Source organism: Tachyglossus aculeatus, unplaced genomic scaffold (assembly GCF_015852505.1).
Source record: "Tachyglossus aculeatus isolate mTacAcu1 unplaced genomic scaffold, mTacAcu1.pri scaffold_1_arrow_ctg1, whole genome shotgun sequence".
NCBI classification, from domain to species: Eukaryota; Metazoa; Chordata; class Mammalia; order Monotremata; family Tachyglossidae; genus Tachyglossus; species Tachyglossus aculeatus.
The window spans coordinates 700,300-722,022 of record NW_024044915.1 but is presented as its reverse complement, the minus strand read 5'-3'; the positions used below and the strand labels follow the sequence as shown (position 1 = coordinate 722,022).

General features: G+C 53.5%; 1 protein-coding gene across 2 annotated transcripts in view; it reads right to left on the bottom strand.

The window, feature by feature from the left end:
- Positions 1-21,723, bottom strand: part of ASPSCR1 (ASPSCR1 tether for SLC2A4, UBX domain containing) — a 66,751-nt gene that overhangs the window by 36,889 nt on the left and 8,139 nt on the right. For both annotated transcript variants that reach the window (XM_038742861.1, XM_038742862.1), the window contains 4 exons: positions 18,983-19,083; positions 10,791-10,848; positions 8,651-8,724; positions 6,661-7,012 (listed from right to left, as the gene is read on the bottom strand). In XM_038742861.1, the coding sequence (XP_038598789.1) occupies positions 6,661-7,012; positions 8,651-8,724; positions 10,791-10,848; positions 18,983-19,083 (585 nt within the window). The remainder of the gene's footprint in view (positions 1-6,660; positions 7,013-8,650; positions 8,725-10,790; positions 10,849-18,982; positions 19,084-21,723) is intronic.

Sequence of the window (21,723 nt, the reverse complement as noted above, 5' to 3'; positions counted from 1 at the left end):
CCCGTTTTCCAAGATGAGGGAACTGAGGCCCAGGGCGGTGAAGAGCGTCGGTCCCGCGGGATCCGGGGCGTCTCGACCAGGGGCTGAGAGACCCCCCACCATCCCACCCCTGCCCCTTTGATCACAGACGGGGTGAGGACGCAATTAGGGTCGCTGAACTGGGGGCAGCGGGGGACGGGGGGACCCCGGGAGGGAGGGACGGGCCTTTCCAGACTCATCTTCTTCAACTTCAAAGCCCGGGGCTGGGGTGGCCCCGGCGAACGAACGCACGCCTCCCCCCGGACCCCCCAACCGCAAAGTTCGGGCTCCCCCGTGAAAAAGACGACCTTCAAATAATTACCGCCTCGACATCAAAGCCCCCCGGGGCCCGCGGAGCCTCCTGGATCCCCCCGCCCCGCCCCGCGGACCTGCCCCTATTTGATCCCGTCTCTTCATTTCGATCCAAAAACCACACACAGGCAAAACATTCATGGGGAAGCTTGGAAACTTCTTTTTTCTTTTTTTTTTTTTGATTACCAGAGTGTACCCTTTGATGTTTCCAAAAGGGAAAGATAAAAACCACTGTTTTGTTCCTCCTTCCCATCCCCCGCGGGACGGAGAAAGGGACACTTGTACTGGTACTTATGTTGCCAGCTTGTACTTCCCAAGCGCTTAGTACAGTGCTCTGAACACAGTAAGCACTCAATAAATACGACTGATTGATTGATTGACTGACACAAACTAGATGAGCGGCGTGGCCAGAAGAGCCCGTCCCGTGGGGTTCTCCGCTGACGACGGGAGAGACGACGTTCTGTCGTCTGTGGGACTTTGGGCAAGTCACTTCACTTCTCTGGGCCTCAGTTCCCTCATCTGGAAAATGGGGATGAAGACTTTTTGCCGGGGGAGGGAAAGTCTTGATAATTCATCAAGGGCACGCTCCTCGGATCAAAGCCTCCTACCTCAAGCTGCAGCCTCTGTGATCCGCTGTTTAACATCAGGGCGGACCCCCGTCCCTCGCCCTCCCCACCCTCCTTGGCAGAATCTGCACCCGGGCCCCGGATCTTGCCCGCTGGGTGACCTTGGGCAAGTCACTTTACTTCTCCCTGCCTCGGTTCCCCCTCTCCATCCCCCCATCTTACCTCCTTCCCTTCCCCACAGCACCCGCATATATGCATATATGTTTGTACAGATTTATTACTCTATTTTACTTGTACATATCTATTCTATTTATTTTATTTTGTTAGTATGTTTGCTTTTGTTCTCTGTCTCCCCCTTTTAGACTGTGAGCCCACTGTTGGGTAGGGACTGTCTTACCTCCTTCCCTTCCCCACAGCACCTGTATATATGTTTGTACATATTTATTATTCTATTTATTTATTTATTTTACTTGTACATTTCTATTCTATTTATTTTGTTAGTATGTTTGGTTTTGTTCTCTGTCTCCCCCTTTTAGATTGTGAGCCCACTGTTGGGTAGGGACTGTCTTACCTCCTTCCCTTCCCCACAGCACCTGTATATATATATTTGTACATATTTATTATTCTATTTATTGATTTATTTATTTTACTTGTACATTTCTATTCTATTTACTTTATTTTGTTAGTATGTTTGGTTTTGTTCTCTGTCTCCCCCGTTGAGACTGTGAGCCCACCGTTGGGTAGGGACTGTCTCTATATACTGCCAACTTGGACTTCCCAAGCGCTTAGTACAGTGCTCTCTGCACACAGTAAGCACTCAATAAATATGACTGATTGATTGGTTAATCTGTAAAATGGGGATGGAGACTGGGAGCCCCACGTGGGGCTGGGTCCAACCTGATTTCCTCTTATCCCCCCACCCCCCGGGCGCTTAGTACAGCGTCTTCTAGACTGTGAGCCCGCCGTTGGGTAGGGACCGTCTCGATATGCTGCCACACTGTACTTCCCAAGCGCTTAGTACAGTGCTCTGCACACAGTAAGCGCTCAATAAATACGACTGATTGATTGATTAATCTGTAAAATGGGGATGGAGACTGGGAGCCCCACATGGGGCTGGGTCCAACCTGATTTCCTCTTATCCCCCCCCCCCGGGCGCTTAGTACGGCATCTTCTAGACTGTGAGCCCGCCGCTGGGTAGGGACCGTCTCGATACGTTGCCACGCTGTACTTCCCAAGCGCTTAGTACAGTGCTCTGCACACAGTAAGCGCTCAATAAATACGACTGAATGAACGAATGAATGTCACATAGTAAGCGCTTAACGAATACCATAATTATTATTATCCTTTATCCCCACAGGAAGTCACTTCTCCTGGTTTCAACCGGATCCCAGGGAGAGGGCACGTTCCTCTGCTTATAAGATAGCCCTGCTTAGTGATAATAATAGTTGCCTATTTGTTAAGCGCTTACTATGCTCCAGGCGCTCCCCCCGCTTCAAACACCCCGGAGATCCTTTTTTTTTAAAAAAATAAGCGCTTACTACGTGCCAGGCACTGAACTAGGCGCTGGGGTAGATCCAAACTCATCAGGTCGGACGCAGTCCCCGTCCCACGCGGGGCCCACAGTCTACATCCCCATTTTCCACATGAGGGAACTGAGGCCCGGCGAACAACACTAAAAACTGTCGTACCTGTTAAGCGCTTACTGTGTGCCAGGCACTGTACTAAGCGCTGGGGTGGAGACCAGAAAATCAGGCTGGCCACGGGTGCTGCCCCACGGGGGGCTTGCGGTCTCAATCCCCATTTTACAGCTGAGGTAACTGAGGCCCGGAGAAGTGAAATGACTTGCCCAAGAGGCGGAATTAGAACTCAGGTCCTCGGGAGCCCCAGCCTCCTGCTTCGATTTTCCCCCACAAAGGCCGCCACTCTCCCCACAGATTCCACGATTATTATTGGGATTCCCACCGAAGGGATTCTCCCGGTCCCACGGCCTGGATGTGGGCAACGGGAAACCAGCCTGAGCGCTCGGTACGGGGCAAGGCACGTAGGAAGCGCTTAACAAACCGCATAAATCACAATTATTATTAAGTCACAACCGGTGTGAAAACAATCACTCTCAATCAATCGTATTTATTGAGCGCTTACTATGTGCAGAGCACTGTACTAAGCGCTTGGGAAGTACAAGTCGGCAACACATAGAGACGGTCCCTACCCAACAGCGGGCTCACAGTCTAGAAATAATAATAATAATGGAATTTATGAAGCGCTTACTATGTGCAGAGCACTGCTCTAAACGCTGAGGAGGTTACAAGCAGATCAGATTGTCCCACAGTGGGGCTCACAGTCTTAATCCCCATTTTACAGATGAGGTAACTGAGGCACAGAGAAGGTAAGTAACTTGCCCAAAGTCACCCAGCGGACAACTGGCGGAGTCTGGATTCGAACCCGTGACCCCTGGCTCCAAAGCCCGGGCTCTTTCCCCTGAGCCGCGCTGCTTCTCTGGCCGCTCTGACCTGGACTTGCCCCCCTCCAAGCCACCGCTGTGGCTGCAAATTCCACAATTATTAGACTGTGAGCCCACTGTTGGGTAGGGACCGTCTCTAGATGTTGCCAACTTGGACTTCCCAAGCGCTTAGTCCAGTGCTCTGCACACAGTAAGCGCTCAATAAATACAATTGATTGATTGACCCTGACTTGCCCCCCTCCAAGCCACCGCTGTGGCCACAAATTCCACAATTATTAGCAGTCTTCCAGACTGTGAGCCCGCTGTTGGGTAGGGACCGTCTCTATATGTTGTCAATTTGGACTTCCCAAGCGCTTAGTACAGTGCTCTGCACACAGTAAGCGCTCAATAAATACAATTGATTGATTGATTGATTGATTGACCTTGACTGGCCCCCCTCCAAGCCACCGCTGTGGCCACAAATTCCACAATTATTAGCAGTCTTCCAGACTGTGAGCCCGCTGTTGGGTAGGGACCGTCTCTATATGTTGTCAATTTGGACTTCCCAAGCGCTTAGTACAGTGCTCTGCACACAGTAAGCGCTCAATAAATACAATTGATTGATTGATTGATTGATTGACCTTGACTGGCCCCCCTCCAAGCCACCGCTGTGGCCACAAATTCCACAATTATTAGCAGTCTTCCAGACTGTGAGCCCGCTGTTGGGTAGGGACCGTCTCTATATGTTGTCAATTTGGACTTCCCAAGCGCTTAGTACAGTGCTCTGCACACAGTAAGCGCTCAATAAATACAATTGATTGATTGATTGATTGATTGACCTTGACTGGCCCCCTCCAAGCCACCGCTGTGGCCACAAATTCCACAATTATTAGCAGTCTCCCAGACTGTGAGCCCACTGTTGGGTAGGGACCGTCTCTATATCTTGCCAATTTGGACTTTCCAAGCGCTTAGTACAGTGCTCTGCACACAGTAAGCGCTCAATAAATACGATTGATTGATTGATTGATTGACCTTGACTGGCCCCCCTCCAAGCCACCGCTGTGGCCGCAAATTCCACAATTATTAGCAGTCTTCCAGACTGTGAGCCCGCTGTTGGGTAGGGACCGTCTCTCTATGTCGCCAACTTGGACTTCCCAAGCGCTTAGTACAGTGCTCTGCACACAGAAAGCGCTCAATAAATTGATTAGTATTACAATTATTAGTAGCATTATTCCAAAAGGGATTCTGACAGGCCCACGGTCGGGATGCGGGCAACGAGACACGACGGTCGTAGTTTGGACCGTTCGTTCGCTCATTCAACTGTATTTACTGAGCGCTTACTGTGTGCTGAGCGCCGTGCTCTCCCCTCCATTTACGCCCCGCTTTCTCCACCTTCAAAGCCTTATTAAGCGCGCGTCTCCTCCTCGGCGTCTCCCCCGACCAAGCCCTCTTTTCCTCGACCTCCCCTCCCTTCCGTCTCTACACCCCCGGATGCGAATCCAGCCCCGCGTCGCTCACGTCCGTATCCGTAAATCTGTATCTTATAAACTTATAAGTTTATAAGATAAGATAAGTTTATAAGATAAGTTTTATCTTATAAACTTATCTCTATTAACGCCCGGCTCCCCCCTAAACTGTGAGCCCGTTGAGGACAGGGATTGTCCCTCTTAGTTCCTGAATTGGAATAACGATGATGGTATTTGTTAAGCGCTTACTACGTGCCGAGCACTGTTCTAAGCGCTGGGTGAGATACCAGGTCATCAGGTTGTCCCGCGTGGGGCTCACGGTCTTCATCGAGGCCACTGAGGCCCAGGGAATAATAATAATGTTAGTATTTGCTAAGTGCTTACTATCAATCAATCGTATTTATTGAGCGCTTACTGTGTGCAGAGCACTGGACTAAGCGCTTGGGAAGTACAAGTTGGCAACATATAGAGACGGTCCCTACCCAACGCACTCTTCTAAGCGCTGCGGGGGATACAAGGTAAAGGTTGTCCCACGGGGGGCTCGCAGTCTTCATCCCCATTTTCCAGATGAGGGAACTGAGGCACAGAGAAGTGAAGTGACTTGCCCAAAGTCATCCAGCTGACAAGTGGCGGAGCCGGGATTCGAACCCAAGACCTCTGACTCCAAAGCCTGGGCTCTTTCCACAGAGCCACGCTGCTTCTCAGAGAAGTGACTTGCCCAGATTGCACTTCCCAAGCGCTTAGTACGGTGCTCTGCACACAGTAAGTGCTCAATAAATACGACTGAATGAATGAACGAACGAACCTGATGCCAACTTGTACTTCCCAAGCGCTTAGTCCAGTGCCCTGCACACAGTAAGCGCTCAATAAATACGATTGAATGAATGAATGAATGAATGAATGAATGAATGAATGAGCGTGGCTCAGTGGAAAGAGCCCGGGCTTGGGAGCCAGACGACGGGGTTCTAATCCCTGCTCCGCCACTTGTCTGCTGTGTGACTTTGGGCAAGCCACTTCACTTCTCTGGGCCTCAGTTCCCTCAGCTGTAAAATGGGGTTTAAGACTGCGAGCCCCACGCGGGACAACCTGATGACCTTGTAACTCCCCCAGCGCTTAGAACAGTGCTTGGCACATAATAAACGCTTAACAGATACTATCATTATTATTATTATTATCTACCCAGCACTCAGTACGGTGCCTAGCTCACAGTAAGCGCTTCACAAATATCAAAAAACAAAAAAAAACAAACTAATCTCCACCCCAGCGCTTGGCACAGATTGAGCCCCGAACCATCGCCACAGTTGTTACTACGCCGAAGGAACCCCCCGACAGAACCCATAGCTCCCTAAGGTTTCCCACTGCCCGGCTAAACCCGGCAGCTTCCCGCCCACGTCGCAGCGTGGCTCAGTGGAAAGCGCCCGGGCTCTGGAGTCGGAGGTCGTGGGTTCCAATCCCGACTCCGCCAAATGTCAGCTGGGTGCCTTTGGGCAAGTCACTTCACTTCTCTGGGCCTAAGCTACCCCATCTGTTAAGTGCTTAGGACAGTGCTCTGCACACAGTAAGCGCTCAATAAATACGACTGAATGAATGGGGATTAAGACTGGGAGCCCCAGGTGGGACAACCTGATTACCTTGTACCCCTCCCAGCGCTTAGAACGGTGCTTGGCACATAGTAAGCGCTTAATAAATGCCCTTATTATTATTATTATTATTCCTGCCTCCCTCGGCAAGGCCGAGCTGCGCTTCCGACCCTCTCGTAGCCTCCTCCGGGAGCCGGGAAGCCTAGAACCCGGAAGCGGGGCTTCCCCGAGCGCCTCGCCGGCCCCGGTGCCCGCCCGGCCCGCCGGCCGCCCCTCACCTGTGCCGCCTCGGGTGGCTCTTCTTGCCCGGGCCTGGACTTCTTGGGCTTGGAGGGGCCTCCGGGGCTGGATCGGTTTGGAGGCTGCTTGGCCGCGGAGGCCTCCAGCGGGTCCGCGGCACCGGGCGGGCCTCCGAGGCGCCAACCCCGGCCGCCGAAAGGGCTGGAGGGGGTGGGCGCGGGCTCGCCGTCCGATGCCCGTCCGTCCGGCTGGCGGTCCGGCCCCGCTGAGCTCTGGGAAGGCGCGGCGCCGTCGGCTGCCCGGGGGTCGGGCCCGCTCGGGCCCGGGGCCTCCGTCCCGGGAGCCACGGGTTCCCTCGCCTCCGGCGACTCCCCTTTCTTCAGCGTAAACCTTTCGGGGGAGAGAGCGGGACCGCGTCAGTGACCCTGATGACACGGCGGCCTCTCCGTCCCGCGCCGCTCTCCCACGGAGCCCCTTCCCACGTTACCCTCCCCTTCTACGGATGTAGAGAAACTGAGGGCCAGGCTTCCCCCCCAGTCTCCCCCTACGAGTCGAGCGAAGGCCATCCCGAACCCGCCTCCCACCTGCCCCTCGTGTCCCCCTCCGGGCCCTGGGACCCGACGACCGGTCTAAAAGAGGATCCCAACAGAGCTCAAATCTGGACCGACGGAGCCCGGCGCTTAGTACAGTGCCTGGCACATAGCGCTTAACAAAAACCATAAATAAATTTTAAAAAAGATGGCGGCGGGAGGCACCATCGTGAGAACTGTCGAAGAAGAGGGCGGCTCCTGGACTTCCAGGAGCAGGAAGCCCTAATCAATCAATCAATCAATCAATTGTATTTATTGAGCGCTTACTGTGTGCAGAGCACTGGACTAAGCGCTTGGGAAGTACAAGCTGGCAACATCTAGAGACAGTCCCTACCCAACAGTGGGCTCACAGTCTAGAAGGGGGAGACAGAGAACGAAACCAAACATACTAACAAAATAAAATAAATAGAATAGATAGGTACAAGTAAAATAAATAAATAGAGCAATAAATATGTACAAACATATATACATATATACAGGTGCTGTGGGGAAGGGAAGGAGGTAAGATGCAGGGGATGGAGAGGGGGACAAGGGGGAGAGGAAGGAAGAAGCAGCAGCGTGGCTCAGTGGAAAGAGCCCGGGCTTTGGGGTCAGAGGTCATGGGTTCAAATCCCGGCTCCGCCAACTATCAGCTCTGTGACTTTGGACAAGTCACTTCACTTCTCTGGGCCTCAGTGACCTCATCTGGAAAACGGGGATTAAGACTGTGAGCCCCCCCGTGGGACAACCTGATCACCTTGTGTCCTCCCCAGCGCTTAGGACAGTGCTTTGCACATAGTAAGCGCTTAATAAATGCCACTATTATTAATAATAATAATAATTCCTTCTAGACTGTGAGCCTGTTGGGTAGGGACTGTCTCTGTATGTTACCGATTTGTACTTCCCAAGCGCTTAGTATTCGTTCAACAAATACGATTGAACGAATGACTGATTACGGCATTCGTTAAGCGCTTCCTTTGTGCCAAGCACCGCGCTAAGCGCCGGGATGGGCGCAAGCAGGCCGGGTTGGACACGGGAGCGGGAAGACCTAGAAGCGGAGCACTTTTTTTGGAAAAAGCGAATTCACGGGAGCGCTGAGGATTCTCCCCGGAGTGCGCTGTTCTTCCGGCCGACCGATACGCCTGCCCCCGGGGGCGGCTGGCCAAGTCGGGGAGCCCGGCCCGAACATCTGCCTCCGTGGGAAATACATCTGGGTACCAGTTTCAGATAAACAGGCAGATGCAATCACTGCTGCGCAGGACGCAATGTTTCTGTGCCTTTGAACTTTCTTCCCCTCCCCGTTTTGGAGACGCATTTTTCCGGAGGGTGAAACAAAACAAATTGACCGCTGGAGTCTACAAAGTCCAAAAAAAAAAATAAAGCGGCGGCAGAAGAGAGAAGGGGGGCAAAGCACTGGAGGGAAAGAAAAGGCGGAAAAGGTCGGCTTTCTGCTTCCCACCTGATGATCGCGTTGCCTGCGGTCAAACCCAGGGATTTCAGCGTCGTCTTCTGCAAGGCTGCCGTTCCCGACATCTGGAGGGGAACAGAGAAGTCCGGACTTAACGGCCCCCAAGTCGTTCATTCCTTCCTTCCTTCAACTATATTTACTGAGCGCTGTGTGCAGAGCGCTGTACTAAACACTTGGAAGAGCTCGCTAATAAGCGGACACATTCCCTGCCCCCGACGAACTTCCAGTCCCCGGGCTAGTCTCCCGCTTGAGAATGGAAGCTCATTCATTCCTTCCTTCATTCAACTATATTTATTGAGCCCTGTGTGCAGAGCGCTGTACTAAACGCTTGGGAGAGTTCACTAAGACAATAAGCGGACTCAATCCCTGCCCCTGACGAACTTCAAGTCCCCGGGCTAGCCTCCCGCTCAAGAATGGAAGCTCACTGAGGGCCGGGAATGTATCCACCACCTCTGCCGTACTGGACTCTCTCCAGGGATTGAGTCCAGTGCTCTGGGCATAGTAAGGGCTCAATAAATCACTGTTTTCATTGATGGATTGCTCAAACAATTAATGTCTGTCTCCCCCAATGGACTGTCAGCTCCTTGCGGGCAGGAAACGTGTCTATCAACTCTGTCATACTGGAGTCTCCTAGGCGATCAGCGCAGTGCTCCGCACACAGGAGGAAAACCATGCCGCTCTCCGTTCTAGGGGTTGATTCGGGAAAATCGTTGAGATTGCTGCAGTATGGTGAGGGGGAGGGGTTGGAGCAAGAAGCAGCAAGCTGGGAAGGACTGGGGTGTGAGGAGGAACCCCCAAAAATACTTTGGAGGGGGAGAGGGAAGGGGGAGGGAGAAGGAAGGGAGAGGGAGGGAGAAGGAGGAAGATGGAGAGGGAGGAAGAAGGAAAGGGAAGGAAGGGGGAGAGGGAAGGGAGAGGGAGGGGAAGGGAGGTAGAGGGAGAAAGAGGGAGGAAGAAGGGAACGGAAGGAAGGGGGAGAGGGAAAGGAGAGGGAGAAAGAGGGAGGAAGATGGAGAGAGAGGGAGGGAGGGAGAGGGAGAGGAAGGGAGGTGAAAGGGAGGGGGGGAAAAGGAGGGAAAGGGAGAGGGAAAGGGAGGAAGAAGGAAAGGGAGGGAAGGGGGAAAGAAGGGGGAAAGAAGAGGGAAGAAAAGGGAAGGAAGAGGGAGAAGAGGGAGGAAGATGAAGAGGGAGGGAGGGAGAGGGAGAGGAAGGGAGGTGAAAGGCAGGGGGGAGGGAGAGAGAAAGAGAGGGGGAGGGAAAGGGGGAGGGAAAGGAGGAGGGAAAGGGAGGTGAAAGGGATGGGGAAAAGGAAGGCACGGGAGAGGGAAAGGGAGGAAGAAGGAAAGGGAAGGAAGGGGGAAGAAGAGGGAAGGAAGAGGGAGAAGAGGGAGGAAGATGGAGAGGGAGGGAGAGGAAGGGAGGTGAAAGGGAGGGGGAAGGGAGGGGGAAAGGGGGGGGAGGGAAAGGGAAGAAAGGGGGAGTGGGGAAGAAGAGGGATGGAAGAGGGAGGAAGACGGAGAGGGAGGGAGGGAGAGGGAGAAAAAGGGAGGTGAAAGGGAGGGGGGAAAGGAGGGAAAAGGGAGAGGGAAAGGGAAGGAGAGGGAAGGGGAGGGAGAGCGGGAGAGCGGATAAGGTGCCTTCAAATGCCAGGACAGAATGTTACCCACAAACCCTCTCCGCTGCAAAAGGTTTTGAAAGAGATCAAAACAGAGGGCAAGGCAAATATTTACTAAAAACGCAACCACTTCTGTGACTGTTGGGCTCGGAGAGAAGTTGAACAAACAAACAGGGCCGGGCCGGGCCGGGCAGGGCAGGGCAGGGCACTGAGCGGCGTTCACGGGGAGCCGCTGGCCGGGCTCTTCTCGGGGCCCTTCCAACCCTGGCGGGGTTGGGTGGGTGTAGGGGGGTGGGTCTCCCCCGGCCCCCTCCCCACCGAACAGCCTGCGCTTTGAAGAGACCCGAGTTCCCCCCTTTGAGGATCGGGCGGAGGGGAGAGTGAATTTTCCAGGGCGGAAAATGGCGTTGGGTTTTTATCCGTGTGCCTCGGGAGGGGAAGGGAAAAAGAAGAGGGACACTGGGGGAGGGAAAAGGCGGGGAGTGGAGGAGAGGGGCCGGGTTCTTCCTGACCTACCTCGGTCCTCATGTAAACACAGACAGGAGTGGATTCACCCAGCTGCTCCACACACTCTCTGGAAGGAAAAACAAAACACAAAACAAAACATCATCACGGTTCGGCCTCTCGGAAGCCCGTCCGGGATGGGGGGCGGGTGGGCTTCCAGCCGGGAAGAGAGGCTTCCCCTGCTCCCCGACACCCACGGGCCCATCGCCCTTCCTCGGTGCAGAAGGTTCTGGGGTGAGAAGGCCTCCCGATGCCCCGGGTTTTCAATCAATCAATCAATCAACCATATTTATCGAGCGCTTACTGTGTGCAGAGCACTGTACTAAGCGCTTGGGAAGTACATGTAGAGACAGTCCCTACCCAACAGTGGGCTCACAGTCTTCCAGGGGGAGGAGAAGGGGAAGCCGTCAACCCGGTGTCACGGAGGGCGACGAAGACGGGCCTCCCCCAAAATCGCCTGAGCGTCAGACGAGCGGAGGGTGGCTCGGACATTTCCCCGACCCCGCTTTCGGTCAGCGCTTGCAACCCGCCAAGACTTTCTCCAAGACGCTACGCGAGGAGTTGGATAAAATAATAGTAATGACGGTATTTGTTAAGCGCTTACTATGTGCAAGCGCTGGGGCGATACAAGATGATCAGGTTGTCCCACGGGGGGCTCACCATCTCAATCCCCGTTTTACAGATGAGGGAACTGAGGCACAGAGAAGTCACTTCATCATCATCATCATCATCAATCGTATTTATTGAGCGCTTACTGTGTGCAGAGCACTGGACGAAGCCCTTGGGAAGTACAAATTGGCAACATCTAGAGACAGTCCCTACCCAACAGTGGGCTCACAGTCTAAAAGGGGGGAGACAGAGAACAAAACCAAACACACTAACAAAATAAAATAGAATAGATATGTACAAGTAAAGATGAGGGAACTGAGGCACAGAGAAGTCACTTCATCATCATCGTCATCAATCGCATTTATTGAGCACTTACTATGTGCAGAGCACTGGACTAAGCGCTTGGGAAGTACAAATTGGCAACATATAGAGACAGTCCCTACCCAACAGTGGGCTCACAGTCTAAAAGGGGGGAGACAGAGAACAAAACCAAACATACTAACAAAATAAAATAAATAGAATAGATATGTACAAGTAAAATAGAGTAATAAATATGTACAAACATATATATATACATATACATATATACTTCACTTCTCTGGGCCTCAGCTGTAAAATGGGGATAATGATTCTGGTATTGGTTAATCGCTTACTAGGTGCCAGGCACTGTACTACGCGCAGGGGTGGATACGAGCAAATCGGGACGGCCCCGGTCCCTGTCCCAAGTGGGGCTCCCTGTCTCCGTCCCCATTTTCCAGCTGAGGGGACTGAGGCCCAGAGAAGTGCCGTGACTCGCCCAAGTTCACACAGCCGACAAGCGGCGGAGCCGGGATTAGAACCCACGTCCTCAGACTCCCAAACCCGGGCTCTTTCCACTGAGCCATGCTGCTTCCCTGCTTCTTCTCTTCACCCCTCCCTCAGCCCCCACAGCACTTATTTCCAGCTCCATCACATCCATATTTACATAATAATAATAATAATAATAATAATAATAATAATGGTATTTGTTAAGCGCTTACTATGTGCCACGCACTGTTCTAAGCGCTTGGGGAAGATACAGAGTAATCACGTTGTCCCACGTGGGGCTCACGCTCTTAATCCCCATTTTCCAGATGAGGTCACTGAGGCCCAGGGAATAATAATAAGAATGATGGCATTTATTAAGCGCTTACTCTGTGCAAAGCACTGTTCTAAGCACTGGGGAGGTTACAAGGTGATCAGGTTGTCCCTCGGGGGGCTCACAGTCTTAATCCCCATTTTACAGACGAGGGAACTGAGGCACAGAGAAGTGACTTGCCCACAGTCACACAGCTGACAACTGGCGGAGTCAGGATTTGAACCCACGGCTTCTGACTCCAAAGCCCGGGCTCTTTCCACTGAGCCACGCTGCTTCTCTAAGTGAAGTGACTCGTCCAAGGTCACACAGCGGACACGTGGAGGGGCCGGGATTAGAACCCACGACCCCTGACTCCCAAGCCCGGGCTCTTTCCACTGAGCCGCGCTGCTTCTCTTTCCATCCAAGCCTGCCTCCCCTTCTAGGCTGTAGTAAGCGCCTCGGGAGCAGGGAACGTGTCTCCCAACTCTGTCCAACCGCCCTCTCCCGAGCGAACGGTCCAGCGCTCTACACACGGTGAGCGCTCGTCGGATACGACCGGATGACGGGCCGATCCGTTAGAGAAGCAGCGTGGCTCAGTGGAAAGAGCCCGGGTTTAGGAGTCGGAGGTCACGGGTTCAAATCCCGGCTCCGCCAACTGTCAGCTGGGGGACTTGGGGCCAAAAGTCACTTCTCTGGGCCTCAGTTACCTCAACTGTAAAATGGGGATGAAGAACGTGAGCCCCGCGGGGGACAACCTGATCGCCTCGTAACCTTTCCAGCGCTTAGAACAGTGCTTGGCACGTAGTAGTAATAATAATGATGGCATTTGTTAAGCGCTTACTATGTGCAAAGCACTGTTCTAAGCGCTGGGGGGATATAATTCTCTATTCTCTATTTATTTATTTACTTTACTGTACATATTACAGCACATATTTTAGACTGTGAGCCCAATGTTGGGTAGGGACTGTCTCTATATGTTGCCAATTTGTACTTCCCAAGCGCTTAGTACAGTGCTCTGCACATAGTAAGCGCTCAATAAATACGATTGATGATGATGATGATGTACATATCTATTCTATTTATTTTATTTTCTTGGTATGTTTGGTTTTGCTCTCTGTCTCCGCCTTTTAGACTGTGAGCCCGCTATTGGGTAGGGACTGTCTTTCGATGTTGCCGACCTGTACTTCCCAAGCGCTTAGTACAGTGCTCTGCACACAGTAAGCGCTCAATAAATACGATGGATGATGATGATGATAACGTGATCAGGTTGTCCCACGTGGGGCTCACAGTCAATCCCCATTTTACCGCCGCGGTAACTGAGGCTCAGAGAATAATAATAATAATAATAATAATGATGGCATCTGTTAAGCGCTTACTATGTGCAAAGCACTGTTCTAAGCGCTGGGGGGATACAAGGTGATGAGGTTGTCCCACATGGGGCTCACAGTCTTCATCCCCATTTTACAGATGAGGGAACTGAGGCACAGAGAAGCGAAGTGACTTGCCCAAGGTCACACAGCAGACACGTGGCGGAGCCGGGATTCAAACCCATGACCCCTGACTCCAAAGCCCGGGCTCTTTCCACCGAGCCACGCCGCTTCTCCAATAGGCGCCGTCGCCGTTGTTGTTATCGATCCATCCTTTTCCGCGGCCGCGGCGGCGGTCCGGGCCGCTGGCATGGAGCGGGAGGGGAGGAGAAACCAAAAAACAAAAGGGAGAAGAGAAAAAGAGCGCGGGAGGGAGGGAGGGAGGGAGGACCGCGGCCTTGTTCTCCTCCGTGATAATTCATCACGTGCCCCGGACACATCAAACGGGCCGCCTCGGGCTTTGATGTGCCGCCTCTCTGGGGGCACGCAGGGGGACGGGATGGGGTCTGGAAACATCTTGTCGGGGGGCGAGGCGGGGGCGACGGCCCGCCGGGAGACCGAGGCGGCCGACGATTGCTTCCAGACCTTCCGGCGAGCGCAGCTCCCCGCCGTTCGTTCGGCCGATCGCCTTTAGCGAGCGCTTACCGTGTGCAGGGCACTGGACTAAGCGCTTGGAAAGGACAACCCGTGGTCGTGGGTTCTGATCCCGGCTCGGCCCCTTGTCTGCTCTGTGATTTGGGGCAAGTCGTTTCACTTCTCTGGGCCTCAGTTCCCTCATCTGTCAAATGGGGCCGCCCCCCGTGGGACCACCTGATCACCCTGTATCTATCCCAGGGCTCAGAACAGCGCTCGGCACCGAGTAAGCGCTTAACAAATACCAACGTTATTATTATTACTCTCTGGGCTTCAGTTCCCTCATCTGTAAAACGAGGATTAAGACTGTGAGCCCCAAGTGACTTTCCCATCACTGTTGACGGCACTACCATCCTTCCCGTCTCACAAGCCCGCAACCGTGGTGTCATCCTCGACTCCGCTCTCCCGTTCACCCCTCGCATCCGATCCGTCACCAAAACCTGCCGCTCTCCCCTCCGCTACATGGCCAAGATCCGCCCTGTCCTCTCCATCCATACCGCTACCCTGCTCGTTCAAGCTCTCATCCTATCCCAACCGGACTACTGCATCGGCCTCCTCTCTGATCTCCCATCCTCATGTCTCTCCCCACTTCAATCCATACTTCATGCTGCTGCCCGGATTGTCTTTGTCCAGAAACGCTCTGGGCCTGTTACTCCCCTCCTCAAAAATCCCCAGTGGCTACCAATCAACCTTCACATCAGGCAAAAACTCCTCACCCTGGGCTTCAAGGCTGTCCATCCATCCCCTCGCCCGCTCCTTCCTCCCCTCCCTTCTGTCCTTCTCCAGCCCAGCCCGCACCCTCCGCTCCTCCACCGCTGATCTCCTCCCCGTACCTCGTTCTCGCCCGTCCCGCCATCGACCCCTGGCCCGCGTCATCCCCCGGGCCTGGAATGCCCCCAATCCCTCTGCCCACCCGCCAAGCTGGCTCTCTTCCTCCCTTCAAAGCCCTACTGAGAGCTCACCTCCTCCAGGAGGCCTTCCCAGACTGAGCCCCCTCCTTCCTCTCCCCCTCGCCTTACCTCCTTCCCCCCCCCCACAGCACCTGTATAGATGTCTGTACAGATTTATTACTCTACTTTACTTGTACACATTTACTATTCTATTTTGTTAATATGTATTGTTTTGTTGTCTCCCGCTTCTAGACTTTGAGCCCGCTGTTGGGTAGAGACCGTCTCTATATGTTGCCAACTTGGTCTCCCCAAGCGCTCAGTAAGCGCTCAATAAATACGACTGAATGAATGAATGACCACCTGATCACCTTGCATCTCTCCCAGCACTCAGAACAGTGCTCCTCCCCCTTTTAGACTGTGAGCCCACTGTTGGGTAGGGACCGTCTCTATATGTTGCCAACTTGGACTTCCCAAGCGCTTAGTACAGTGCTCTGCACACAGTAAGCGCTCAATAAATCCGACTGATGATGACGATGAACAGTGATTGGCATCCCGTAAGCACTTAACAAATACCAACATTATTATTATTATTATTCTCTGGGCCTCAGTTCCCTCATCTGTAGAATGGGGATGACGACTGTGAGCCCCACTGGGGACAAACGTATCACCTCATATTCATCACAGTGCTCAGCACACAGTAAGTGCTTAAAAACCATCATTATTATTACAATTGGGCAACAGATAGAGATAATCCCCACCCACCAACAGGCTCACAGTCTAGAAGGAGGAGGCTGTTGACTCAGTTGCACCCTCCCAGGCGTCTCCCTTCAGGGAACTGTGAGCCGGGGCCGAAGACCGCTGGAATTTAGAAGATTCATCATCATCATCATCATCAATCGTATTTATTGAGCGCTTACTATGTGCAGAGCACTGTACTAAGCGCTTGGGAAGTACAAATTGGCAACATATAGAGACAGTCCCTACCCAACAGTGGGCTCACAGTCTAAAAGGGGATTCCCCCTTACACGCTTCGGAGGGAGTCGGGCTGGCGGCCCGGGCTATTTATTGAGCACTCGCTGGGCGCAGGGTGCCGGACTGAGCACTTGGGAGAAGGCGATAGATTGTAACGGACGCCTTCCCTTGCCCGCAACGAGCTTCCAGTCTAGAGAGGGAGAGAGACATTAATCTAAATAAATAACAGAGATGGACGCGAATGCTGTGGGGCCAGGAGGGGGGATGATAATAATAATAATAATAATAATGGCATTTATTAAGCGCTTACTATGTGCAAAGCACCGTTCTAAGCGCTGGGGAGGTTACGAGGTGATCAGGTTGTCCCGCAGGGGGCTCACAGTATTAATCCCCATTTCACAGCTTAGGTAACTGAGGCACAGAGAAGTGAAATGACTTGCCCAAAGTCACACAGCTGACAATGGGCAGACCCGGGATTTGAACCCACGACCTCTGACTCCAAAGTCGGGGCTCTTTCCACTGAGCCACGCTGCTTCTCTATGAAGAAAGGGAGAGAGTCAGGGCAACGCAGAAGGGAGAGGGATGGCTCGGTGGGAAGAGCCCGGGCTTTGGAGTCAGAGGTCATGGGTTCGAATCCCGACTCCACCACTTGTCTGCCGTGTGATCTTGGGCAAGTCGCTTAGCTTCTCTGGGCTTCAGTTACCTCATCTGTAAAATGGGGATTAAGACTGTGAGCCCCACGTGGGACAACCTGATCACCCTGTATCCTCCCCAGCGCTTTGAACAGTGCTTTGCACATAGTAAGCGCTTAACAAATGCAAAAAAAAAAGAGGAAAGGGGGGCTGAGGCTGGGAAGGCCTCTGGGAGGAGACGGGCCTCCGATAACTTCGAAATGGCGGGGAGTGAGGGTCCGCTGGATGCGAGGGCTTTCCGGGCCAGAGGCGAGATAGACGAGACGGAGGAACAGGAGCCCTCTGCCCTCCCCGCCGGACGGCGGCCATCTACCCCCGTGATGGACCCTCGCCCATCTCCCCGCTGAGTCGGGAGGCCTTTAATTGATTGATACCGTCCTCAATGCTTCGCATAGCGCTCTGCGCAGGAAATTCCACTGATTGATACCGTCCAAGGTGCTGAGTTCAGTGCTCGGCCCCTAGTAAGCGCTCAATAAATACCACTGATTCGACTGCGGAGGCGGAACCGTATGTGTAGGCTGGAAACGGAGGATCTGAGAGATGGCGCACGGAGAGAAACTCACATTTAAGACCCAAAGACTCTGGCCAACGAGCAGAGATTGTTGGTTATTTTCTTGCGCCTTCCCCAGCGCTTAGTACGGTGCTTCACACGCCTGGCAAACACCATTAAGACAAAAAAATGTCTGGATGCCAGGTGAACTGTCCGAGATCCCTGGGAGTCAGAGGACCTGGGTTCTAATCCGGGCCCCACCGCCTGTCCGCTGGGCGACCGTGGGCAAGTCCCTTCCGTTCTCTGTGTCTGAGTTCCCTCGGTGGTAAAATGAGGATTAAATCCTCTTCCCCCCAACTTGGGACGGTGAGCCATGTGAGAGACGGAGACTGTGCCCGGCCAGCTTAAACTCTAAGTGTTCAGAACATTTCTAGACGCATAGTAGATGTTTAACAAGTACTATTAAAAAAAAATAATAAACGGGGGCCATCTGTGGTCGGCTTGGGGGGTTCCGGGGGTGTTCTCCGCCCAAGGAGTTCTCGCCCGGCAGGCCCCTCAAGCCCCACATTCAGCCATCTGCCCCCGCCGGCCATTTTCTCTCCTTCGGCGCTCGGGGCCCGACAAACCCAAGCCCAGAATCCCTCCCCGCTCCACACGGCAAACCCAAACCGAGGGGCCGGCGAGGTGTGAAGAAGGCCCGGGAGGAGGAGAATGAAGAGGATGAGGAGCAGAGAGGTGAGGGGAGAATAGAAGGAGGGAGAAGGAGAAGACACAGCCCATATGGAGGGAGGGAGAGGAGGGGAGGAGGAGGTTGTGGTAGAGGACTGATACTGTGCGAGGAAGGGATGGAAGAAAGAGTGGAGGGAGGGAGAGAAGGAGGGAAGGAGGGAGGGAGGGAGAGAGGGAAGGAGGGAGAGAAGGAGGGAGGGGAGGGAGGGAAAGAGGTAAAGAGAGAGGGAGGGAGGGAGAGGGAGGTAAAGAGAGAGGGAGGGAGGGAAAGAGGGAAGGAGGGAGAGGGAGGGAAAGAGGTAAAGAGAGAGGGAGGGAGGGAAAGAGGGAAGGAGGGAGAGAAGGAGGGAGGGAGAGGGAGGGAAAGAGGTAAAGAGAGAGGGAGGGAGGGAGAGAAGGAGAGAGGGAGAGAGGGAGAGGGAGGTAGAGAGGGAGGGAGGGAAAGGGGGAAGGAGGGAGAGAAGGAGGGAGGGAGAGGGAGGGAAAGAGGTAAAGAGAGAGGGAGGGAGGGAAAGAGGGAAGGCGGAAAAGAGGGAGGGAGGGAAGGAGGGAAAGAGGGAAGGAGGGAAAGAGGGGAGGAGGGAGGGAGGGGAGGAGGGGAGGAGAGAAAGAGGGAAGGAGGGAGGGAGGGAAGGAGAGAAGAGGGAGAGAGGGAGGGAGAGGGAGGGAAAGAGGGAAGGAGGGAAGGGCCGAGCACCTGAGTGAAGGCGCGCCGGAGGCAATTACCTGGTTGGTGCAAAATGTCGGAGAAGCTCCCACAGGGTCCGGCCGGAAGGGAAAGCGTCTTGCAGCCTGGTGCCGTCGTCCAGCTGCAGGGCGATCCGCACCTGCGGCCACACGCCGGGACAGCGGGCGGGCGGGCGGGCGGTCACCGACGGCGGGCCCAGAGACAGAGAGACGGAGAGACCCCACCGCGGAGCGACCCGAGGGGTCCCCGGGTCCCTCTCCCCCGGGGCCCCAGCCTCAAGGAACAGGGCCCCGGGGCTAGCAGCCACAACCTGCGCGCACCCTGTGAAAAGCAATGTGGCCTAGTGTGTCCGGCACTGTGCTAAGCGCTTGGACCTCGCGCTCACTTATCTGTCCATCCACCTCTCCCCCACACCCTCTCTTTTCCTATCCCCCCCTTCCAGACCGTGAGCCCGTCGGGGGCAGGGACCGTCTCTACTTGTTGCGGAGCGCTTAGTACAGCGCTCCGCACACAGTAAGCGCTCAGTAAATACGACTGACGGAGGGAATGAAATGAATAGTGGAACGAGCCCAGGCCCAGGAGTCGGGAAGACCTGGGTTCTCATCCCGGCTCCCCCGCTTGTCTGGCGTGGGGCCTTGGGCGAGTCACTTCACTCCTCTGGGCCTCGGTTTCCTCATCTGTAAAATGGGGGTGAAGGCCGTGAGCCCCATGGGGGTTGGGTAGGGACCGTCTCTAGATGTTACCGACTTGTACTTCCCAAGCGCTTAGTACAGTGCTCTGCACACAGTAAGCGCTCAATAAATACGATCAAATGAATGACAGGGACTGGGCCCTACCTGATTAACTGCTATCCACCCCGGCACATAGTGCCGGGCACATAGTAAGCGCTTAACGATTATTAATCAATCAATCATATTTATTGAGCGCTTACTGTGTGCAGAGCACTGTACTAATTATTACCATTACCATTATTACCATTATTATTATTAGCGATAATAATTACGCAAAGGGACTGGGACTGAAAATCAAGACCACTGGGTTCTCACGCTGGCTCCTTCCTGCCTTTTTTCCATGGAATCAGTTAGGCACTTCCCATGTGCCAGGCACTGTACTAAGCGTCGAGGAAGATACAAGCTGTGGATGCAGTCCCTGTCCCACATGGGGCTCACGGTCTCCATGCCCATTTTACAGAAGAGGGAACTGAGGCCCGGAGAAGTTCATTCATTCGATCGTATTTATTGAGCGCTTACCGTGTGCAGAGCACTGGACTAAGCGCTTGGGAAGGACAAATCGGCAACCTATAGAGACGGACCCGACCCAACGACGGGCTCACGGTCGAGAAGGTGGCCACCCGCCCGCCCGCCATCTTCCCCTGGGCCAAAGGGTTGGGGGACGACATGGTCACCCAACTCTTTCTCCCCCCTAAAGAAAGGGGAAGCAGCGTGGCTCAGTGGAAAGAGCCCGGGCTTCGAAGTCAGAGGTCGTGGGTTCAAATCCTGGCTCCGTGTGACTTTGGGCGAGTCACTTCACTTCTCTGGGCCTCAGTTCCCTCACCTGTAAAATGGGGATGAAGACTGTGAGCCCCTCGTGGGACAACCTCATCACCTCGCAACCTCCTCAGCGCTTAGAACAGTGCTTTGCACATAGTAAGCGCTTAATAAAGGCCATCACTATTATTATTATTCACTGGGCCTCAGTTCCCTCATCTGTAAAATGGGGATGAAGACTGTGAGCCCCTCATGGGACAACCTCATCACCCTGTAACCTCCCCAGCGCTTAGAACAGTGCTTTGCACATAGTAAGTGCCTAATAAAGGCCATCACTATTATTATTGTTCACTGGGCCTCAGTTCCCTCATCTGTAAAATGGGGATGAAGACTGTGAGCCCCCTGTGGGACAACTTGATCACCCTGTAACCTCCCCAGCGCCTAGAACAGTGCTTTGCACATAGTAAGTGCCTAATAAAGGCCATCACTATTATTATTGTTCACTGGGCCTCAGTTCCCTCATCTGTAAAATGGGGATGAAGACTGTGAGCCCCTCGTGGGACAACCTCATCACCCTGTAACCTCCCCAGCGCTTAGAACAGTGCTTTGCACATAGTAAGCACCTAATAAAGGCCATCACTATTATTATTATTCACTGGGCCTCAGTTCCCTCATCTGTAAAATGGGGATGAAGACTGTGAGCCCCCCGTGGGACAACCTGATCACCTTGTATCACCCCCAGCGCTTAGAACAGTGCTTTGCACATAGTAAGCGCTTAAAATAAAATAAAATAAAATAAAAAATGATTCGCCCAAGCAAACAAGTGGCTGAGAACCCAAGTCTTCGGACGCCCAGGCCCGGGCTCCTTCTGCTGCGGGGCCTCGGGCAAGTCGCCTCTCTGGGCCTCATTCATTCATTCATTCAGTCGTATTTATTGAGCGCTTACTATGTGCAGAGCACTGTACTAAGCGCTCGGGAAGCCCAAGTTGGCAACATATAGAGACGGCCGCTACCCAACAGTGGGCTCACAGTCTAGAAGGGGGAGACGGAGAACAAAACATATTCACAAAATAAAACAAGTAGAATAAATATGTACAAGTAAAAGAAATAGAGTAATAAATACGTACAAACATATATACAGGTGTGGAAGGGAAGGAGGTAAGGCGGGGGGGATGGAGAGTTCTTCCTCAGTTTCCTCATCTGACAAATGGGGATCGGACGCCTCCCCGGACAATGACTCTCCCCTCCGTCAAAGCCTTATTTTGATGGGCCGCCTCCTCCAGGAGGCCTTC